Raw genomic sequence first — 24,396 nt, forward strand, 5'->3', positions numbered from 1 at the left:
TTCCATCCCAGAAGCCGATCAGCTATTCTATCTATAGTAGCTTGGATTTGTTCCTTAGTTAACTTCTTGAGAGAGAGAGGCAACCCCAAATATTTGCAGGGAAAATCCATGAGCGCATAGGGGAGAAGTTCCTGTACCAAGGCCAGTTCTGTATGCCCACACCTGATTGGTAACACATTGCTTTTCTGCAAATTGGTTTTGAGACCTGAAGCATCACCAAAAAGTCGGAGGATGTTCATTATGACAGCAATATCCGTTGCCTCCGGCCGGAGAAAAAGAACCACATCATCGGCATAGAGAGATATACGATGTTGAAGAGCACGAGATGATAGTGGCTGCAACAAAACATCAGCGGCTGCCTTGGCTACCATATGTCCCAACACATCCATAACAAGAATAAAAAGCATGGGTGATAACGGGTCACCTTGCCTTAGTCCTCTCCGGTGAGAAATACGCTCCCCAGGGATCCCATTCAAAATTACTTGAGTAGAAGAGGAGGAGAGTAACCCGCTGATTATGTCCCTCCAGATTTGGCCAAAGCCTAAGTGCTGCAGAACCTCAAGCAAAAAGGGCCAAGAAACTGAATCAAAGGCCTTTGAGATGTCTAATTTTAGAAGGATTCTGGGCTGCTTTTGTTGATTGAGAAATCTTGCCGTTTGCTGAATTAGCATGAAGTTGTCCTGTATGAAACGCCCTTTCATAAAAGCACTTTGATTGGGAGACACCATCTGCTGCAGCCGACATGCAAGTCGATTCGCCAACATTTTAGTGATCAACTTAGCAAAACTATGTACCAAGCTGATAGGCCGAAAGTCTTGTGGTTGCTCAGCTTCCTCCTTTTTAGGTAGAAGAGTGATGTAAGCTGCATTAAGTACCTCAAAACCAGCAAATCTCCTACTCCATACAGCAGAAACTGCAGCCATAATATCTTTCTTTATAACCGGCCAGCAAGCCTTGTAAAATCTGCCAGTAAAACCATCTGGACCGGGCGCTTTGTCCGGAGGCAGTTGCTTGATTGTTTTCCACACCTCTTCTTCAGTAAAAGGGAGCTCAAGATCAGCCAAATCATGGGAGAGGATCCCAAGCGCATCAAGGTTGATAGTACGCGCTCTGTCCAGGCTTGTCCCAAGCAAGCCCTCATAGAATTCATCTAACAATCTTGCTTTGTCTTCATGTTTGGTGTAGATCTGGTCACCTGAAACCAGCTTGCCTATGAAGTTCTTCCTCTTGCGGTGACGGGCATGGAGTTGGAAAAACTTTGTGTTGGCGTCCCCATCACGTACCCAATCAATTCTTGAGCGAAGACGGGCAATTGTCCGCTTGAGGGATGCAAGAGCAAGGCAATGCTTCTTAAGATTATTTTTCAGCCAGTCTTCTCTTGGTGAGAGGGTGCGACTGTCCTGGGCGATCTCCAGCTGATGGAGGATTTCACAGGCAAGGGCTAGCTGAGAATTAACGTGACCCACTGATTTATCACTCCAACTCTGTAAAGCTTTAGTGGCAGCTTTGAACTTGAGGTTCAAGGTGGAGAAAGGACAAGGACCAGCCGGCACTGAGGCCCAAGCAGCTGCTATAGTTTCCTGAAAACCCTCAAGCTTAGGCCAAAAAGCTTCAAAATGAAAGCGTCTGCGACCTGATTTATTATCCTGAAGTCCAAGCAAAAGAGGGCAATGGTCTGAGTCCTCCGAAGCCATGCTTTGCAGCAGACAGTTTGGGAAAAGATCCTCCCAGTCCACTGAACAAAACACCCTGTCCAGCTTTACCAAAGTAGGATTATTTTGCTGGTTTGACCATGTATACTTCCGACCATGTAGAGGAATTTCCTTGATAGCAAGATCATTAATTAAACGTCTGAAACGACCCATCATTGCTCGGTTATAGTTATCATTATTCTTGTCTTCCTCTTTGTAAATCAAGTTAAAATCGCCAACAAGAACCCATGGATCAGGACAGCCCCCTCTGATATCTCTCAGCTCCTGTAGAAACTGGATTTTCTCATCCATGCCCTGAGGACCATACACACAGGTTAACCACCAGGAAACACCATTAACCGGGCATAGTTGAACAGTTACGCTGTTGTTATTCACATGGCAGGCCCCTGCAGTACCAAGATGACGACGCCAAGCAACAAGAATACCACCGCTAGCACCTACAGAGGGGAGCTCAGCAAACTCTGAGAAATCAGTCCCCAGAGCAGACAGGATCACTCGCCTGGCTGACGTAGAGATTTTTGTTTCCTGGATGCACACAATATCTGACCGGGAAGCTTCCACAAGAGTGCGGAGAGAATCTTGCCTTGCTGTAGAATTGAGGGCCCTTACATTCCAAATTAAAATTTTAGCTGGATCCATTACAAGATTGTGAAAAAACGACCAAGAGCACAGACCAGAGCAGCTTATGTGGCTACTACATCTTCACCAACTTGATCATCATCCTCACAGAACTCGGGGATGGACCAGTTGAACAGGGCAGCCAAACCAATCAGATGGATGTCAGGAAGTGGGTTTTCAAAAAGCTTACAATACTCCTCTTCAGCCTGCTGACAGACACCATTCTGCTCACTAATGATTTCCAGCGAGCGCATAACCTTCTTTTTCGACCGCCTTGCCCAGTCCACCGGTTGGAACTCAGCCACTGCCCCCGCAAGACGTCGACTACGCCGTGGAGTCTCACCAGGTGGCAGAGCTTTTGCGCAACGTTTGCTGATGGTGGGGACTGGCAGCAGGCCTGCTGTCCGACGGGAGAGCTTGCTGATGAAGGTGTCATGGCTGGGGACGGAGCCGGAGCTGCCACATCCCCCGCCGGTATACACGGAGATTTGGGGGAGACCTCGGCCTCCAGCTCTATCGTCGGCGCCAACGTGGAGCTCTCTGGAAGAGCAGCCCCGCGCGGGCGAGAGCGGCGACGCGAGTAGACTTGTAGCAGGTTCGCAGAGCGTTTGCCCAAACCCGGAGGCGAACCCAGAGACCTGAACTCTGGTGGGGGAGAGGTCCATGGGGAGGCAAGAGCAGCCGGCGACCTTGGGGGATTTTCTTCAGTGGCCAAGCCTGAGGTGGGGTGCGGCGGTAACCATGGTGAGGCCGGCAAGACTAGGGGATTCCCCTCCGTTGCCTCACCATGGCCCATGACGAAGTTGTCAGCGATTGGGCCTTGCGCCTCATCAGGTCCAGGACCAGCCCCTTCCATCAGCCCAGGAGGAGCAGCAGTCACAAAAGAGTTTCTTTTCAGCACAAGCTTGTTCAAGACTCTCCTATCTCAAAATCTCAGCCAAGAGAACTTGCTTCAGTGATAAAGATTGGAGGAATTTACTGCCCTATCTTTGATGAGCATCTCTCTGTTCGGGCTTCCCATACTATTGGTCGTGCTACTAGTTTTATTGTTAACTGATGTTCTAGTTCCGGTGTTCATCAAATCCAGAAGGTTTCTATTGATGAACCTAGGCATCCTGCAAACAGTTCCAGAAGCATTCCAGCTCAAGCTAACGTGGGTCTGACTTCCCAAGGTGATCGCCTCATTCCACCCCCAGACACTTGTTCCCGCCGCTACTTCAGGTGCTTAAGTCCTAGACACCTTGTCAGAGACTGCCTAAGTAAAATTCGTTGCTTGTTCTGCCACAATTACGGTCACAAGGCCAAATAATGTGCTAAAAGGCGTGAGGCATTTAATCTCAAATGGGTTCAAAGGACTAGTAAGCCTTTTCTAATTGTTGTGCCAAGTAATACAGTGGCTGAGCCGGTTATTCAATTTGCACTTAGACCCAATCTCAAATGGGCACCACACCCTAATCCGCGCAGTACGTAGCGAACTCCACTTAAGTGAATTCGCTACCGCGATCAGTCCGCAGCACGCGCAGCTTCTTGCCGCTCTCCGCCTCCGCACGTGCCTTGAACTTCTTGACCGCTTCCGCTGCCTCGGTCTTGCTGGTCAGAAGCTGCAGCCACATGAACCGGCTGCAGTCATCCACCAGCAGGATGAAGTACTTGCGCCCGCCGTGCGTCGCCGGCGTGATCGGCCCGCAGAGGTCACCATGGACCAGCTCGAGGGCCTCTGTCATGCGGTACTTCGTATGCCATGCAGCCAAGCAGATGGGCTGCTCCACCTTTAAATCGAGCAGGTACAGCAGTTCCGGGACCTCTTCACCTTGGCAAGAAGGCGCTGCTCCCGGTCTCTGATCCTAAGGACATCGTCCTTGATCAGTACCTCGCTGCCGCGCTCATCCAGCTAGCCAATGCTGACGATGCTTGAACGCAGCTGCGGGATTTAATATACATCCGTCAGGACGCAGTGTTTGCCATTCTGGCACCTGAAGATGATGGTGCCGCGCCATCGGATCGCCACCCTTGAACCGTCACCGAACTTCACCGTGCTGGTCACGTTGCGGTCGAGCTCAGAGAAGGCTGCCTTGGAGCCCGTCATGTGGTTGCTAGCGCCGGAGTCCAGGTACCACCGCTGCTCCTGCTCGCCGCCCACACATCCGAGGTGGACTTGGGCGCACGGTTCGTTGAGGTTAACAGCCTTCAGAGCCTTGCCGTGCCCTTCCACCGCCATCACCTCTCCCTTCACCTTGGCCTCAACGTCGTGCAGTGCACAGAATGTCGCCATCAGGAGAGTGGCCTCATAATCCTCATCAGTCTGCGTTAAATGAGCCTCAGCCTTCTTCTCCTTCTTGGGATTTGAGCACTCCTTTGCCCAATGGCCCTTCTTCCCACAGCGTCGGCAGGCGTTGGAGTCAACCTTCTTCTTCTCCGAAGAAGCCTTGCCGCGGCACTTGCCATCACCACCGCGGCTGGAGGAGGCTTCCCCGGACTTTTTCTCTTTTATCCGAGCAGCCCACTCCTCTATCAGCAGCAACTTGCCGCTGACCATTGTTGTTGTGGCCTGCTCCATGCGCTCGTCCACCACCCGCAGACGGTCTGTCACATTCTCCAAGTGAACCTCCAAGTGAGTGAATCGCCACAACGAGGACTAGCTTGCCGGCAAGCAAGTGAACCTCGGTAAAAAATCATTGTGTTCATCATTGATTCCGAGGTGATTGGTCATCATTGTTATTCATCTTCGTGATTGATTGGTTCATTCATCTACACGGCGGTATAACCCTCTTGATCACTCTATTTACTTTACCGCAAACTAGTTGACAAGCTCTTTAGTGTAGCTAGTTGTGAGAGCTTGCATGCTTGGTCGGTGTGGCTCTTTAGTTAGCCTTTAAGAGCACACTAACATAGGGTAGTGTCATTGCTTTTGTGTGAATTGACACTATCTAAACTAGAATTGTGGTAGGTGGCTTGCATTTTGAGTAGGCTAGCGCAACACTCGCTTCGCCTCATAATTGTCTAACCATTTGGTTAAGTGTTGTTGTAGAAATTTTTATTAGGCTATTCACCCCCCCTCTAGCCATTAGGACCTTTCAACATGTAGCAGGTAGGCTTAAAACTAAGAGACATAAAGGTGACACTACGAAGAAGAAAAAGAAAGGGCCAGCACTGATGTCCTATTTGCTAGGACTATGGGCATCGTTAGCACAATTGCAAGCAAGGACACCTAGATGACATTGAAGTTATGAAGGTCGTGAGGTAAGAAATGTGTCTATGTTGTGCCTTATCAAATAGTTGTAAACAACCTTCTAACTAATCTCTTATTGCTCAATGTAGAGGACCATGAAAGAAGAAGGGAAAGATTACAAAGTCAGCTCAAAGTTCTATTATGCCTTTAGAGGATGAAGTACCAGCACCATCTATGTTTTTTTCACCTAGGTAATGCAATCTTTGCCATGTTCATATCTCTACTCTGAACATACTACTCGTGATGATTTCTAATTACATTCTTTAATAGCATAGTTAAATCTTGGGAACTACAACTAAGAAGTCTCCAATTAAGAAGACAACAACTAAGAAGAAGAAAAAAAGGCTTAATCTACATCTGGACCTTCAAAGAGTTCAAACTAGTAGAGTTGATTAGTTCTAAATTTTGTATTTGATTGAATGAAACATGGTTTCCAATTTAATTACCTTACCCCTCTCTAACCGTAGCCAAAGCATGGAGATTACAAGCCAGAAAAACAAGACACATGGTAACATCAACTCTAGAGCATCAAAAAGGTAAGATGTTACATTTCATATGGTACTTTCTTCCTGATCTTGTTACATCCAACGTCAACTTCGATACATCTACATGTGCAGGTCAAGAAGAGGATCTAATCAGCCTGAGCCAATTTCCATCAAACTTCATTCTCCAATCAAAGAGAAGGCCAAAGGAGAAACAAACAACTTGCTTCAAAGCCAAAAAAATACTATGCTGGCATTTGACAGGCTTGCAATGGGCACTAGGAATTAAACAACTGACCTTGCTAGTCTGCAAAGAGCACAAGAAGCAAAAAAAAAGGTTGAGCTTGTGATTCTGTATGTAGATGGAGCTCTATGAACTATAATGTAGTGCAACTCATGTATGTAGAACAATGCAAACTTGAACTCATGTGTGTTATGAATCTGGTAATGTATGGAGATCTCTAATATATGCATATATGGTGCGGACCTATTGTATGGATTTGTTAAGCTAATGTGGGTGTGCAAGTTGTGGTTCCTCTTTTTTTTCTTTAAGTATGCTGATATTGTGATGAAATTTGTGAAGCCTGTGCATGAAACTAGGTGTACCTACTCTTACTTATAATTTAAAAATTATTGATTACTTATTTGCAATCTTTAATTATGAGAGCCTTATGTTTTAGTTCATAGGTATATTTGCGATATTTATGCTTTCTTTATTTGACAACCTATCCATTTATTCTTTTTCTAAGGATATACATGGTATTTTGACAACCACTTAACACCGTTGTTGGACCAAATGGATGGTAGTGCAATTTAGAGAAGAAAAATTTAGAAAAGAAACTCTCAACTCAGTACAAGAGAAAAAAGTTCAACTTTTTAAGTGCATAAACAAAATTTATTTTAGCATCAAATAGATAATTCTCTATATACTATATCTCTTTCTCTGTCCTAAGTCCTACCTATCCAAACGCCTAACAACCACGAATTTCACTAGAGAAAACACGTCGAGCGAGACGTGGCATAATTCAGTTGCTTCCACGCCGGCCCCACCACATTTGGTGAGCAGCCTACACTTTCCGGTGACCAGGTGTCACGCCAGTACGCCACCTCCGCACTGCCGCATTGACTGGCCCTCTTCGTTAACGTGACCGCGACGCGCGTCCGAGAAGCATCCGCCCGCAACCATGGTGACACCAGCCTCCACCACCCCTGCGTCCACTGCTTCCGCTGCCGCGGCGCCCGGCTCCGGCCGTGGCGTCCTCCGCCTTCTCCGCTCTTCCACCTGCTCCCTCCTCCCTTTGGCTGCCGCGGCCAGGCCAGGCGCGCGGCTGACCACCGCGCTCCGCGCAAGAACCCAGCCGGCGGAGCCCGAGCTGGTGGAGCAGTCGGTGAACACGATCCGGTTCCTGGCCGTGGACGCCGTGGAGAAGGCGCAGTCCGGGCACCCAGGCCTCCCCATGGGCTGCGCGCCGCTGGGACACGTCCTGTTCGACGAGTTCCTCCGCTTCAACCCGAAGAACCCCGCCTGGTTCGACCGCGACCGCTTCGTGCTCTCCGCCGGCCACGGGTGCATGCTCCAGTACGCGCTTCTCCACCTCGCCGGGTACGATGCAGTCAAGGTGAGCTGGTTCGTTGCTAAACACCGGTGTTGATGTTGATGAATTCCGGGCTGCAAAACTTAAATATGTACTATTGTAGTCCCGAAAGGGGTGAATCCTTGCGGAGTGATAATGATCACGGCAATCAGTTGGACGCAAGTCGTAACTCTTCCCATCGTTCAGTTTTTTCTTAAATCAATGGCTCCGTCCCATAAAAAGAGTCACAGACTTCAGAAAAATTAAAAATAGTCCCACAGGAGTCATATTAGTCAAACTTGTTTGACTAAGTTTGTAGAAAATATTAGTAATATTTGTATGTGCAAATAAGTTTATTATAAAAATGTTAATATTTGTACTATAAATATTAATATTTTTTTATATATTTGGTGAAATTCAACATATTTTCTTTCTTACAAAGCGAGAATGACACTTTTTATGTGATGGGGGAGTACAAAGGAATAAGTTCATTTGGACATGAATTTTGCAAGCATCGTATAGGGTAATCACTTCAATTTCACACAAAAAAAAAGTAGGAACAGTTATATTTTTCCTAGGTTCCAAACATACCCTTAACCTTAAGGTTTCTTAGAAAGATTTGACGAAAGTTTGTGAACCGAAATTGGTAGATGGTAGAGATTTATATTACGGATTTAGTGCTTGGGAATTAAAGTAAACTGTTCTGAAAGCAAAAGGGCTCATAACTCTTAAGCTTTTCACAGTGGTACTGATCCACCAACATGTTACTCTGTTTCATATCCTGTTTTGCTATGTTCTTTCAATGCATGTGTGCTCATTTCTCATTTCTATGTGACTATCCCTCTTCGTCTCGCATGATCTTACTCTGACTTTTATATTTACAACCATGTTTATTGTCGCAGATGGATGATCTAAAAGCTTTCCGACAATGGAGAAGCAGAACTCCTGGTCACCCAGAGAATTTTGAAACACCTGGTGTTGAAGTCACCACTGGTTGCCAGCTGAAACATTTTAAATTTTGTTTTTCCTCTTATGCCTTCGTCTGAAAGTTAAATTGATATCTAAACTTTTCTTATGTCATATAGGTCCTCTGGGGCAGGGTTTTGCAAATGCTGTTGGATTAGCACTTGCTGAGAAACATCTAGCTTCACGTTTCAACAGGACTGACATGAAAATCGTGGACCATTACACGTAAATTACTAGCCACTTGCATTATAATTGGAGTTACTTTCGTGATGCACAAATTAGGATGTTGGTAATATGGTGTTGTTACTCGGTGTTCTTACTTAGGTATGCTATACTTGGGGATGGTTGCCAAATGGAAGGTGTTTCTAATGAAGCGGCCTCTCTTGCTGGTCACTGGGGCCTTGGAAAATTGATTGCTTTCTATGATGACAACCACATATCAATTGATGGTAATACAGATATTGCATTCACTGAAGATGTGCTTGCACGATATGAGGCACTAGGATGGCATACTATCTGGGTGAAGAATGGCAACACTGGGTATGATGACATACGTGCCGCAATAAAGGAAGCGAAGGGAGTTAAAGACAAGCCAACTCTCATCAAGGTAACTGGCAGTCTGGTAATATTATTTATTTATTCATTTGCTTGTCATTTTGCTGCAGCTCCATGAGATAAATGGCACATTATAATTTATAGGTGACTACCACTATTGGTTTTGGATCTCCGAATAAGGCCAACACATATAGTGTTCATGGTACTGCTTTAGGTTCAAAAGAAGTAGAGGCAACTAGAAGCAATCTTGGCTGGCTTCATGAGCCTTTCCATGTTCCAGATGAGGTGAAGAGGTATGTTTTATTCAGCAATGATGTTATTGCTAAACTCATGCTGCACTGTAAGAGAAAATTACTATAAATAGCTAATTGAGTTCTGTTTCTCAAAGAGGGGTGTGAGCTATAATAAGCAAACAGTAAATCACCATGATATATTTGCACCTGGTCTCAAAAGTAATGGAGGGGTCAGAAAGAATTCTACTACACAACGATGATCTAAGAACCACCTGCACCCATGCTTTGTTTCATTTTTCTCAGATGAAATTGTTCTTCCTGTACAAGATCTTAAATGTTTGATCTGGTTGAAGTAAAATATTTAATGGTTCTGGTTATATGTATGATGTGATTTGGATAAAAATATTTATACTCAGAGTAAATTAGTGTATTTAAACTCAATATGTTCTGCACACAAGTGTAATTATGTAACTTATCAATCGCAGGCACTGGAGCCTCCATATTGATGAGGGTGCTTCACTTGAAGCTGAATGGAATGCCAGGTTTGTAGAATATGAAAAGAAATACCACCAGGAGGCTGCTGAGTTAAAGAGCATAATTTCAGGGGAACTGCCTTCAGGATGGGACAATGCTCTTCCAGTTAGTGCTCTTCTGAACGTCAACTGTCATGTGTAATCAATATTCCGTTATCCATGTGAATGATAGATATATTTGCATTTAAATGTTCTGTTTGTTTGTCGCGTTGCAGACCTATGCTCCTGAAATCTCTCCTGATGCTACTAGGAACTTATCTCAACAGTGCTTGAATGCACTTGCCAAAGTGATACCTGGATTTCTTGGAGGTAGTGCTGATCTTGCAACATCAAATATGACAATGCTTAAGATGTTTGGTGACTTCCAGAGGGATACTCCTCAAGAGAGAAACATTCGTTTTGGTGTGAGAGAGCATGGGATGGGTGCCATTTCGAATGGCATCGCTGTTCATAGCCCTGGTCTGATACCTTATTGTGCAACATTCTTTGTGTTCACTGACTATATGAGAGCTTCCATCCGCCTTTCAGCCTTAAGCGAATCTGGAGTGATCTTCGTGATGACTCATGACTCCATTGGCCTTGGGAAAGATGGGCCAACCCATCAGCCTGTTGAGCAGTTATTCAGCCTCCGAGCAATGCCTAACATTTTAATGCTTCGTCCAGCTGATGGAAACGAGACATCAGGGGCCTATAAGATTGCAGTTCTTAATAGGAAAAGGCCCTCAATCATTGCCCTCTCACGGCAGAAGCTTCTGCAGCTGAAAGGAACATCGGTTGATGCTGTTTCTAAAGGAGGATATATTATTTCCGATAACTCATCAGGCAACAAACCTGATTTCATTCTCATTGGCACTGGTTCAGAGCTTGAGATTGCAGAAAATGCAGCAGGTGAGCTGCGGAATAAGGGGAGAACCGTACGAGTGGTTTCACTAGTTTGCTGGGAATTATTTGAAGAGCAGCCTGAGGATTATAAGGAAAGTGTTCTCCCAAATGAGGTTACTTCTAGAATTAGCATTGAGGCTGGGGTCACATTTGGATGGGAGAAATATATTGGACAGAAAGGCAAAGCTATTGGTATTGACCGTTTTGGTATAAGTGCTCCTGCGGGGAGAATATATAAGGAACTTGGTTTGACAGTGGAAAACGTCATTGCAGCAGCCGAGGCCCTATAAATGGTCATCACATTACTGAAATACACATATTTTGATGGGTATGTTCCAGTATTAAGATTTCAGTGATGCCACTGGTTTGAAGCACTATTTGTGGTCATGTGGTTGTATATGAACTTTTAAGGATCTCCTTTACGAGCTGCAAGTTGCCTGTTCACTTAATGATGCGTTTGCTCCTACAATCATACTTTGAGAACCTAATGTCATGAAATAAAATGCTGGTGATATTATCAGCCAAATTGTGATTTTATACTATATTGTGAATTTGTGACATTCATTTCCTCAATTCTGTTCTACTTCATATGCAAAGATAACGATCAGGCCCTCGCCAAAAAAAAAATAGTAATAACGATGAGGCTTGCCAAGTTCAATAGACACATATTTCCTTGGCTAGGAAGAACTACTTGAAGTTATTACTCACCTTTGCAAATGGGGTTAATTGGATTGCTGGAAAACGCCGCTATAATTCACTTTTTTTGACATTATAATTCTAGTACTCTCTTAATTACACCACACTCTATATTTGGCGCAGCCTTGGGCCTACATTTGGGGTGGCCTTGGGCCAGAGGGGAGGCTATATACGTTATATTTTCATATGGACTGTAATCCCTCTTTATTCTTCTTCATCTCTGTGCCCCTTTTTGCTCTCCCCTGCTTGCTCTCCATTGGCGTCAACCCCAATATGCCGACAACTACCCTCATCTCCTCCACCACTTATATGGTCTATTTCACTAGCCCTTTTCCTCGTGCATTCGCCCACAATAGCATAGTTCTTCTCTCTCCATGGGGGCAGTATGGCACGAGGTTCTCCACCACATGGTGGTGGATCGGAACACCAGCGGCGGCGGCCCACGAGATCTCTTCCTCGGATCCAGACCGAGCGCAAGGTCTAGGTGGTAGCAATGCACTCGAAGCCTCGAAGTTCAAGACCAGAGGTGGGAGGGTAGGGAAGCTCATCACACGTGTCAATGTGACGACAGGCCATGCATGGCTGCACACGAGCGCCTCTGCACCAATGAGCTCTGAATCGACATAACTGGGCCCACTCGAGGTGCTGCCATGTTAGGTTAAAGGGGAGGCAGCGTTGATATAGGTGTGACCAGTGTCGAGTGTTGAGCCGACGAACAACAGATGGGCTGGGGTAGACATGCCAACAAGGACCGAGCGGCGCAGACATAACACTTAGGGTCAGCGGTGCGACAGTGGTGGTTGGCCGGCGAACAACAGTTGGCCAGATGATGAGCATGCAAGTCGAGCTTTTTGCACTTGGTCCGGTGGCAGCCGGAGTGGGATAGCTGATCTCGCCCCCTGTCCTGACGTTGACCGGTTGACCCTGAAGGGGACCGTGATGCCTAAGAGGGGAGGTGAATTAGACAACTTAAAATTCTACTTCTCTAAACTATGACCTCTTTTTCTATCTTTAGTAAAATCTATGCAAAAGATAAACTATCTAAATGTGCAATTACGGTTTTGCTAGTGTGTTGCTATCCCTACCGCAAAAGGAGTAATGTGTATAATGAAAATGCGGAAGCTAAAGAGCAAGGTAGAGTCGTAGAGATATGCAAACTCCCGTCGACGACTCCGGTATTTTTACCGAGGTATCGAGAAGCGCACAAGCTTTCCCCTAGTCCTCATTGGAGCCCCTCGCAAGGAATCCCTCGTAAGGGCCAAGCTCCCGATCGGATAACTCTGTAGATAGCTCCGGGCCTTACCCACGCGCAAGTGGGTCTCCGGTTAAGCCACTCGTAGCAAAGTCTCTCATGGACCGCTCCCCGCCATCTTCACTATCAAGCTTCCAGCCAAAACGCCGCAGGTCTTGTTCCCTCCGGTAGACAGTGGTGGCCACACCATAAACGCGGTTGGTGTGATCTCGCAAAACTATAAGCCCCTCCGATGTACAACAATGGTGCGCGCAAGCACCGAGTGGTAAGAGGTATGCAAACCTCACTAAACACTAGGCTAAAACTTAGAGCAAGCGCATAAGCGGTGGTCTAATCAACCTAGGCACTTCGCAAAGCACCTACGCTAATCACTTAATGAATCACTAAGCACTATGCATGTGGATATCACTAAAATGGTGTATCAACATCCTAGATATGTTTCCTCAGCTCTACTCTTGTGAAATAGCCGGTTGGGGGGGTCTATTTATAAGCCCCATGGAGAAAGTAGCCGTTAGGGACGAAATCCCGCTTTTCTGCTACTGACCGGACGCTCATGTCATCCTGATCGGATGTGTCCGGTCGTCCCGACCGTTAGAGCCACGATCAACTGATCGAACACTGCTGGCGTCCGGTCACATGCCACCGGACGCGTCTGGTCGCAATTTCGCCGCTCTGGAACCTCTCTGTACTCGATTGGACGCTGTTGTTCCTGCGTCCGGTCGATTAGCCGCCAGCGTCCAGTCAATACTAAGCTGTTGCCGGGATTATGAACAGTGCCACCGGTGCGTCCGGTCACTTTTAGTCTTCAGCGTCCGATCACTGCTGCTGACGCCTGCTGTTGCCGAGCAACTGATCGGAGCGTCCGGTCGCTTTAAGGACAGCGTCCGGTGCTGCGTTCGGTCACCTCTGTGAGCTCGTTTCTTCGTGATCTTACGTCCGGTTTGGTTCCTATCTTCGTGCTTGGACTTTGCTTGATATCTTGGGTCTTCTCTTATGCTTCTAGGGTCTTGCTTAAGGTGTTGATCATCGGATCATCACGTCGCCTTCGTCCAAGTCACGCCTTGTACCATATTGAACTACAAAACAATCACTTACAAATTCATTAATCCAATTTAGTTGTGTTGGTCATCAAACATCAAAATCCAAAGTAAATGGGCCTAGGGTCCGTTTTCCTTACAGACCCTAGGAGGGGCTAAAGGAGGAAGAAAGAGAGAAAAATGAGGACTATGAGGGTATTTTGGTCTATTCAAAAGTAAATAGCTTTGCAGCTAGCCTATTGTGGGGAGATGTATAATGTGACAGTTTCTAGCTGTAAGTAAAATCACAATTACACATCTTAGAACAGGTGAATTTTAATGGTGTTTCTCGCTACCACGAAAATTGTAATGACACCATTGCAATTAACCCTTATAAATGAAATCAACTTTGCATCTACTCCCCCGTCCCAAAAAGAGTGTCATTTTTTACTTTCAGACATCTTGTTTGACCATCCGTGTTATTCAAATTTTTTGTATAAACATAATCTATTTTGTTATGATTTATTTTATCATTAGAGATACTTTAATAATGATTTATTTATTTTATAATTTATACAAATTTTTAAATAAGACGAACGGTCAAATACGATGTCTGAAAGTTAAAAACGTCACTTTTTAGGGGACGGAGGGAGTATGCACAAGTAACTAGGGCACGTGCACTGCATCATCAGGACATCAGCCCTCTTGCTATCTCATCTTTTTGCTCAGAACGTTTACTCTCTTCGTCCTGCAATACAGTGCGTTCTAAAAATTCTAAGACAACTTAAGGGAACACTCAAATGACGCATGTACCCATTGATTATTCCAATTATAGAGTTTCTCCTCAAATTATAGCTTCCTTTTTAACAAACATTAACAAATCTAAACATAGTCATTATGTAGAATATATTGTATTTTAATATAAATTTTAGAAGTCACACTACACTCTATTTTAAGACGGAGGTTGTAAGTGGCAAACTGAAAACGACTGATAGGTCTATGGTAATAAAACATGATGTATTAGAACATGTGATGTGAAGAGAGAAATTATTATATATTATATATATATATAAACTAATGTTGAGGCTCTGTAGCCTAAGTGCTTGCCTCCACCATTAAATTTGCTCTCACCACAGTCCTGACGAAATTATTGGACGTCTCTCATCTTCAAACTCGCCGGCCAGTAGCCAAAGAAAAATCTTTGCACTTAGAACAACGTAGTTCCTTCAAAAACAATAGTCCGTACACGTCACCACAATCCTTCAAAAACAATGTAGTTCCCAACCGGCAACTGCCAAAGAGCGACGCCGCCTCGCCATATATACTGACCCGCTTCTCACTCGGTAGCTCATTCCAAGACCAAAAAGAAGACAGCCGCTCTGATGGATCACTCCACCTCCGCTCGGCCTTCCGCCTCCCACGTGGAATCGACACACCCACCACCTCACTCTTCGATGACGCCACCGCAGGAAGCAGCTGCACCCGCTTCGCGCCATGGGGGTGCCGCCAGGCGGACCGGATTAAGCAGAAGCCGAAGCCGGAGCCGCCGTCGCACGAGAACGACGTGCCGCTGCATCCGCTCGACCCACTGACGGTTACCGAGATAAACCGCGCGTGCGAGTTCCTCCGCGCGCACCCGCCGTTCGCGTCGTCGCCGTCGTCCATGTTCGTGCACTCGCTGGCGCTCGATGAGCCGGACAAGCCCGTCGTCCTGAGCTGGCGGAAGGGCGCCGACCCGCTGCCCCCGCGACGCGCCGTGGCGGTGGTCCGGTTCCGCGGCGAGGCCTTCGTCCTCGCCACCTCGCCAGCGGCGCCGTGACTCCTCTGCCTGTCCCAGCTTCCGGGTACCCGACCATGACCATGGACGAGCAGGTGTCCCTCTGCTATGCCCCTTTCAGTGACCCGGCGTTCAACGCCACCATCCAGCGGCACGGCGTCCATATGTCCGATGTCGCCTGCCTGCCCGTCTCCCTCGGGTGGTACGGTCCCACCGAGGAGAACCGCTAGCTGATCAAGATCCAGTGCTTCTCCGCGGAGGGCACGGCCAACTTCTACATGCGCCCCATCGAGGGCCTCACCGTGCTGCTGGACATGGACACGAGGGAGGTCATCCGCATCTCCAACCGCGGCGCCGGCATCCCTATCCCGCCCGCCGCCAACACCGACTACCGGTACGCCCGCCACATGCAAGAAGACGACGACGGCGACCAGACATCCAAGAGTGAAGCGGGGTTCCCGAAGGTGCGGGCGCCGTCGATGAAGCCAGGGCCGTCGCGGCCGGGAGTGGAGCCGGTGGACAGCCACACGGTGCGGTGGGGTGGGTGGGAGTTCCACATGAAGGCGGACGCGCACGGCGACATGGTGGTGTCGCGCGCACGGGTGCAGTGTTGGCCCTAGATTTTCGGCACGGGTGAGCCGACCACTTATCAGCATTACCGACTATACACTATGGCTAGAGATAGAAGAAGGGAGGAAGAACAGAGCGCGCACACACACAACACAAGCACCAGCGTTGGTCGGAGCTCTGCAGAGGAGATGGCAAAACTGAACTCGCTCTTTGCCTCCACGCGCGCCTTGAACTTCTTGATCGCCGTCGCCGCCTCATCCTTGCTCATCAGGAGTTGTAGCCATATATAGCGACTACAATCATCCACGAGCAGGAGGAAGTACCACCGATCACCCATTTGTGGCTGGTGTGATTGGCCCGCAGAGATCACATGGACCAGCTCGAGGGTCTCTGCCGCGCGGTACTTTGCCGTCTTCGGGAACGTCAGCCTTCTTTGCTTCCTGGCCAGGCAGCTGTCACACAGCTCGCCTACGTGCTCGATGTGAGCCAGCCCAGTCACCATCTTCGCCATTAGGAGAGTAACGTCATCATCATCATCAGCCTGCGCCAGATGAGCCTAAATCTTCTTCTCCTGCTTGTGATTTGGGCAGTCCTTTGTCCAATGGCCCGTCTTCCCGCAGCGCTGACAGGCGTTGGGGTCAACCCTCTTGTTCTTCTCCGAAGAATGTAACACCCTAGGTGTTAGACTTGCATAATTTGACTTGCATTGCATGAGCATGAGCATCAAGCATTCACATTTATGCTTTTACATTTGAAACATGTGATTGAGACATATAAAACATATTGGTTATTTTATGTTTCTTTGTATATATGCATATGATCATGAGTGAATACATGTAAATGGTTGATGTGAGTCACTAAAACATCTTAGCTACACTTAGGATGACTAATGGAACATTGTTCATGAAGATCACTTTGTCTAATCAAGTCCTTAAGTGATGCTATGTATGTGGACCTAGAAAGCTTTATGTGTAACCAATGTATGAAATGATTATGTGACCTTAGGAATAGCTTAAACATGTTTAGAATGTCATTATGAACAACTTTGGTATTCATGACTGAGGGTAATTTGGTCACTAAGTCATGGTTCAAGTGTTAGTCATCATTTGAGTGTAGTAGGTTTGACCTAGTTTGAACCATATGATAGAGACTTTGCATGTATGTGGTCACTAAAGCAAAGTTATAGTATTTGAGTAGAGCAACAACTTTTATTTTTGGGTCATGAGCTAATTATATGAATAGCTTAGTCTTTTTGAGCTCACAAAAAGTCAACAATTCACTGATTTCCAACACTTAGAAAATTTCTAAGTGTTTATGCTTTTACAGTTTTGTCATGCCTACTTTGGGATGATATTCCTCGGTATTGGTTGAGATTTAGATCTAGATCCTTAAATAAGATTTGTAGCTGGTATATAGGTCTATGATTTTGGTTTAGGAAGTTTTCGCTAATATGCCTTGGATCAGGAGTTTGAACGCTGTCAAGTTGCGTGGTCAGTCGGGCGATCGAACGCTGATGACTGAATTGGCTTGGCTTCGGTGGCCGACTGGCGCATAGACGCTGGCCGCCGCGTGGAGGAAGTGAAGCCGCGCATCGCCATTGCCCTGACCAGCCAGGCCACACCGAGCCAGGGCGCGCCTTCAACATCCCCAGCACTCGCCCGCTCCCTCCCTATGCTCACATTTCATTTTCCCTGCCTCCTTCACCGGCCGTAGCAGCGCAGTAGCTCCGCCGATGCCATTGCTGGCCTTAGCTCGCACCGCGTCATCCCTTCGCCATGCAGCAGTGCCATCGTACTCCCACCATCCCACCGCACCGTACTCGCTAGCTAAAAGCGCACGGTGAGCCGTCGTGCCACGCGTGGTCCTCGCCGTTGCTTCACCACCGTACTCCGTCGTCGTGGCCGCAGCGCCTCCAACCGCCTTTCGCCGTAATAGTTGGTGCCACTGTCGACGAAATATGGTCGACAGTCTACCTAGGGGTATGCCCAAGGTAGTAGATTATCGGTAGACAGATGCGTAAGCCACAAACAAGACGGTGACACAAGACAGACACGAGGTTTTATCCAGGTTCGGCCGCCGCAAAGGCGTAATACCTACATCCTGCGTCTGATTGTATTGCTGTATGTCAATGAGAGATGTTTTTTAGAGGGGTCCCCTGCCCACCTTATATAGTCCGGGGGACAGGGTTACAGATCTGGAAACTAATCCTAGCCAGTTACAATTGCCATAGGTGGCCGGACAAGGATTCCTATTCTAACCGACCAGGATCTTGCTTGATCTCTAAATCTGTCTTGACTCCTTACGCGGGACTCCGAACAGGTTGGCCGGGCCATGTGTCGTCTTTTAGTGGACCGGACCCCCTGATCCGGGCCGGCCCAAGCCTAGCCGTAAGGGTATAGGGGTTAATACCCCCACAGCTAGTCCCCGAGCACCATGTATTATGCTGCGACACGCCGTTTGATCTCCTTCGACTAATGCAATCCGTCTTCATGTCATCTTCAACTGATTGAAACATTGACCAATCAAATGCGCCAACATTCTGATCAGAACAGAGAGCAGTAGACCATGATTATAGCCAAAGATTCCGGTTGTCCGAAGAATGCATGGTGCTCTTAAAGAAAAAGATTTCTTTCCTTATCAAGTGTGCCCACTTGTATTTCTGATAAGAAATGTAAGTGACCCTTGGATAGTAGTAATCCTGACAATCAGTCAAAGCGTATGGGTCGATTAAATAAACACATTCACCGCAAGGTGAAGTGTGCTCACTTAGTCCCCGAGCCTAGTAGTAGGTGACGCAGGCACGTGGTGCCAGGGTCTAAAAAGAATTTCTACTAAAGTTAAGAATCCAATCGTCGTACAATCAATACGAGATGCACCGGCAGGTGCATCGTACCGATGTAGTCCCCGAGCTTGCTAGAAGGCAAAGTATAAGCCTTGTAGCAAGGTCCAAATAAATGCCTCTCAACTGTATGTGAGTACACATCACATGTAGCCGAGGAGAGCAGTCGCCGAGCATTGTTCAGAATAGTCCCCGAGCATGATAGTGGTCTGGATAGTCTCCGAGCACGGTAGTGGTCTGGGCAGTCCCCGAGCACGATAGTGGTTTGGGAAGTCCTCGAGCACGGTAGTGGTCTGGGCAGTCCACGAGCACGATAGTGGTCTGGGCAGTGCCTGAGTACGATTGTGGTCTAGGCAATCCCCGAGCACGATAGTGGTCTGGGCAGTGCCCGAGCACGGTAGTGGTCTGGACCATCCCTGAGCACGAGACATGCAGCGAAGAAACGAATGCCACTTGTACTATTATTTGGTGTATTTATTTATCTTCTTACTCTGTCAAGTCCAATCTGACACGTCGGGTCAAAAAAGTAGATGGGTATAGCACGTCATACTACCCTCTTGTCCTTTCAAGCAAACAGTCACTTGGCACCTGTATGGAGGTGCGTCAGTGTGGGCCCTCTCACACTGGCAACGAAGAGGTGCATACACTAATAACGAAGAGGCGCATATATTGGCATAGATCTCAAGGTTGTGAAAACAACCGTCTGCAGCGCGTGTGCACGTCTCCCAAGAATCTCAGGCAGATGAAACGGTGGAACTCTTGGTTATTTATAGAATTGGTAAGTTACTTTTTACTGAACCCCATTACCATTCGCCGCCGCAACCTTCTTCTTCCTCTTGCCAACCCTAATACCTCCGAAATCATCACCAATCACCCCTCCACCGTATCCACCTTCATCAGCAAGGGCGGATTCATGGCAAAGAGTGACGCCCAGAAGAAAGCCGGAGTCATGGCGAAGGAGTGGTGGAAGTCAAGAAGCAATGAGTAGACCATCGAAGACCTCGTCATCATGGGAGTACTCCACAACAAGGAACTTGCAGGATGGCGTGCGCCAAAGGGCGAGGGGTACCCCGATCCACAACCAGGTGAAATTGTGGTTTTTGAAGATTTCTTCAAGCGGGGTTTTGGGGTTCCAGTGCACCCTTTCCTTCAGGGGCTCTGTTTGTATTATGAGGTTGGGATTTGTAATCTGCATCCCAACTCGATTCTTCTTGTCTCCACCTTCATTCATCTTTGCGAAGCATATGGTGGCTTCTAGCCCCATTTCAACTTCTTTCGCCATCTTTTCTAGTCTACAAAAGAAAGGAAGCGGTGGCTCGAAGATAGCCGGAGGTGTGTACCTCAATCTTTGTGACGGGATGAAGGCCCAGTACTTGCACTACCCTTGGAACACATCACTGGATGACTAGTACAAGAAGTGGTTCTACATCCGCGAAGAGCCGAACACGATCACACTGTGCGACATGGGGTTCATTCCAAAGAAGAAGAAGAACTGGTCAGAAAAGCCCGAGCACCTGGAACAGATCCAAGAACTACTTGGGATGATCCCGTGGAGGAAACTGGATGGTCCGAGTGTGGTCGGAAACTTCATCAGCCAAAGGATCCAACCCTACCAGAGGAGGGTAGATCTTGGCTACGAGTACCAAGGTAGCACAGACCCAACGAGGACTAGGCAAGAGGCGCTTGACAAGATCAAAGTCAAAGCCAGAATTGGAGAGCTTAACTTTGCTGATCCAAATTATGTTAGATTGAGCGACATCAAGCACGCTTTCAAGCTCGCCCGACCTCCCCCAAAGGTAAATCATTCTGCCTTGTACCCATAGTTTTATATTGTAACAGAAACTTACTGTGTTATCTCCTTTGTGTTTCCCAGATTAATGGTCATGATAGAGCAACAGTATTCATGTCTCCGCCCCCTAGTGCAGATTGGCCGCAAGTTGCCAGCCCAACCGCCCAGACCAGCGCCGGGATCGAAGACATCGACTGGGCCATGCTCGGAGTTGGGGAGGAGGCAGCGACCAGAGCTGCTGGTAAGCGGACGGCAGCCATCAAGCGTTGTTAGGCGATCTTTACATTGTTAGACGATGAAATAGAGGATGCAGACATCTTTCGACTCGTCCCTCGAAAGAAGAGGAGGCAACTGGAGTCGATGGAACAAGGTGGCTCCTCTGTGCCAAATAAACCCGCATCGCTGACCACTGCAATGTGGAGGACAAGCGGCAAAGGGGTCGAGCATCAAGCCCCGGCGCCGGTGCTGGTCGTAGAGGGAGACCAGGTGGCACCCGCAGAGCACGTGGAGCAAGCGCGGCCAAAGAGACGTGCCTTCGCCACATTATTCCGTGCTTCCAAGCTATAAGTATTTGTAACCTTGATGTAAGCTTTCAATTTATATTGAATAATGTTGTCTTCTAAACTTAGCTCAGATATATTAGGTCAACGTCCACCGAAAATCCTGACCAACTAGCCAGGAGCGGCATGGCTCCACCAGTAGTGTCAGAGAAAACTGCCCAGCAGCCGGTTATGGAGGAACCTATAGCAAAAAGTTCGTCGGAGCCTCAGCGGACGAGCGGCCAGACAATAGTCCCTAAGCAGGTGGTCGAGGGGAGAGCCGAGCCAAGTACAGGTGCTCCGAGCACTAACCCTGCTGAGGGGGACACTTTAGCACCAAGGGTAACAGACCAAACCAAGGAGCAGCAACCGGAGGTGGCACAGAGCATGTTTGCTGATGCTACAGCCCATGGGAAGGCCATAGTGATCGCAGAAGCTGCAAACTCCGGACCAGCACCGCTACCCAAAGACGAGGCCGAAGAGGACGAAGTAGAAGAGGTCCTAGGCCGTCCCTAGGACAAACGACAACATGTATATGTGTCGCGCTGGCGGAACAACCAATGGGTTGTGCATGAGGAAATCCCAGAGGTCGAAGAGACCATGAAAGTTGAACGAGCGGCGAAACGTCTAGTGACGGAAGTCCAGGTATGTTTTGCTTGACCACTTGATCCTGCTATCCAGTCAAACTGTCTGACTTAGCTTTTTACATGCAGGACTTAATGAAGACTGCAAGGTACCAAAAGAAGTGCTTCGACCAGATTGAGGGGATCACAGCAAGCAATAAAGAACTGGCAGCCTAGGTGGAACGCTTGTGCCACCAACTTGAAGCCGCCAACCATGAGAGGATGGAGCAAGAGGCGCAGAAACAGAACCTGGTCGTCCAGCTCAGTAACAAAGAGCAGGAAAAAATAAGTAAGTTGTCACTTTATCACAACGAGTGCATGACACGTGTTGTTGCATTGTTGGTAGTCATAGCTGTAGTGTAGGCTTAGAAGCCGAAGTAGTCCATCTCCAAGAGGAGAATAGCCGTGTGGTCATAGAGTGTGGTTGCCTGAAGGAGGACAACAAGAAACTAGCGCACGACCAGTCACAACTCTAGGACCACACAACCAAGATGAAGGAGGAACTGAAAAGTAAGTGTTCTAGATCACCTTGCTCACTTTTGTTGCCCGCCTTATCTTGTCATGATATGATTGTTTAATTGCTTGTGTGGTTTGTAGTTTTAAAAGTCAATGCCAAGATGCATCTGGAAGCCGTGATGAAAGATCATGATGGCTGGAAGGCGCGGTGCCAAGAGATCACCGAGGATCAGAACACATGGAAAGACTGGTGCCAGGAGGTGGCAACAGGCATTTTGCCAGTCCTCAACCTTATCGACCCAGTGCTTATAGAGGAAGTGCCAAGGACGCCATAGCTCAGTCTGGTCGATAGGTGCCGAAAGGCATGGGGATGGTTCTAAGAGTTCATGAAGGAGGCGGGTGAGTACACAGGTGCACATGTGCTAAGCATGGTGCATGCTCACTATCCCTTGATCGATCTCAAACGCCTGGAGGCTGGATACCCAAAGGAGGTAGATCCAGACAAGGCTGAGGAGCTTCGGATGACCCAGCTAGACTTGTCTTCAAAGATAATTGGCGACATTAACCTGTGTGGAGGCGGGACAGCACCTGTATAGGGTACGCCATCAACAAGCCAGCTAGAAACACCATCAGTTGTGAGCCAACCGGTGAAGCCTGCGGTCTCAACCAGCCAGGCATCGATGGGGCCATCCTCTTCAGCTCGACCAGTACAAGAGTCCCTGAGACTCGAGCAGGATGTCGAGAGCAGCGAGCAGCAGGTGCCGCATGCCTCGACCAGCCAGTAGGATAGGCTAGAGCTGTAGAAGAAGGATGTAGTTGTGTTATTGTAAACTTGTACCTTTTTAGGCAAGCTTGTAATAACGTAACTGTATATCAGCATAAGCTTGTTTGTTTTTTTGGAAAACGTATTTAAGCTTGGAACTTGCGTTGGTGTAACTAAGTGCGAACATGTTAGCATTCTGTTGAGTTGTACCAGTTTAGTCGACACATCATTCTGAAAGGTTTGTATGACCCTGGTTTGCCATGTGGTCGGAGTGTGAGGTGCATAGCCTGTGCACATGTAGACGTAGACAAATCAAACCAGAGGAGACCTACCGATCACCCATAGTGTAGAGAGCAGATCCCATGCATGCGTTGGGAAGAAACGGAGATAGGGCCTACTCCAAAAACCCAGGAAGGAATGGTGGTTGGTTTTGACTGGTTGAGGTAGAATAATAGTAGACTTCAAAGTGACACATTAGAGTGGTCGGAGAAATCATAACAGCTTTATTGGATTAAATCGAAAGTACAAAGGGAGTACATATCTTAGTAGTTAAGCATAGAAACGCCTAAGCTTATCGATGTGCCATGAATTGGGTACATCTGTACCGTCCAGATGAGCTAACCTGTAAGACGTTGGTCTTGTAACTTCCTTGATCATGAAGGGCCCTTCCCATGGAGTTGCGAGTTTATGGACACCAGCCTGATTCGTCTTCCACTTTAGGACTAGGTCCCCGTCCACGAAGGACCGCTCCTTAACGTTCTTGTTGTAGTACCTGCGCAAAACAGTAAGGTATTTGGCTGTACGTATGCAAGAATTGAGCCGCTTCTCTTCTACACTATTCACTTCTAGATCCCTCGCTTCATTGGCCTTGTCTTCGTCAAAGTTCTCTACCCGTGCTGATTTGAAAGCTATATCTGCAGGGAGCACTGCCTCAGCACCGTAAACCATAAAGTATGGTGATATGCCGATATTGCGACTGGGCATGGTTCTGAGGCCCCAGACCACGGTGGGTAACTCTTTGAGCCATCTTCCGGGGCTTTGTCATTTTCTCTGTACATCCTCTTCTTAAGTGTGTCCAAGATCATACCATTTGCTCGCTCAACCTGTCCATTAGCTCCAGGGTGCGCCACCGAGATGTATTTTACCACTATGCTCCTTTCATCGCAGAAGTCCCAAAAAGCGTTCTCGGTGAACTGAGTACCCAGATCAGTGATGATGCTGTTGGGTATGCCGAAGCGGTGGATGACCTGGTCAATGAACATGATGGCTTTTTCTGAAGATGCCTGTACCAG

The 24,396-nt window shown here is 47.5% G+C and overlaps 1 protein-coding gene and 1 pseudogene across 1 annotated transcript; both read left to right on the top strand.

Moving 5' to 3' along the window:
• The first annotated feature begins 7,179 nt into the window (after positions 1-7,179).
• On the top strand, positions 7,180-11,327 carry LOC136496360 (transketolase, chloroplastic-like). The gene is made up of 7 exons (XM_066492017.1): positions 7,180-7,660; positions 8,518-8,608; positions 8,701-8,806; positions 8,906-9,188; positions 9,281-9,429; positions 9,855-10,008; positions 10,118-11,327. The coding sequence occupies exons 1-7, from the start codon at positions 7,226-7,228 to the stop codon at positions 11,072-11,074; spliced, it is 2,175 nt and encodes a 724-aa protein (XP_066348114.1). The 5' UTR covers positions 7,180-7,225; the 3' UTR covers positions 11,075-11,327.
• A 2,691-nt stretch (positions 11,328-14,018) lies between these two features.
• Positions 14,019-24,396, top strand: part of LOC136495604 (amine oxidase [copper-containing] gamma 2-like) — a 77,903-nt pseudogene continuing 67,525 nt past the window's right edge.

Source organism: Miscanthus floridulus, chromosome 12 (assembly GCF_019320115.1).
Source record: "Miscanthus floridulus cultivar M001 chromosome 12, ASM1932011v1, whole genome shotgun sequence".
In the NCBI taxonomy this organism is placed as follows: Eukaryota; Viridiplantae; Streptophyta; class Magnoliopsida; order Poales; family Poaceae; genus Miscanthus; species Miscanthus floridulus.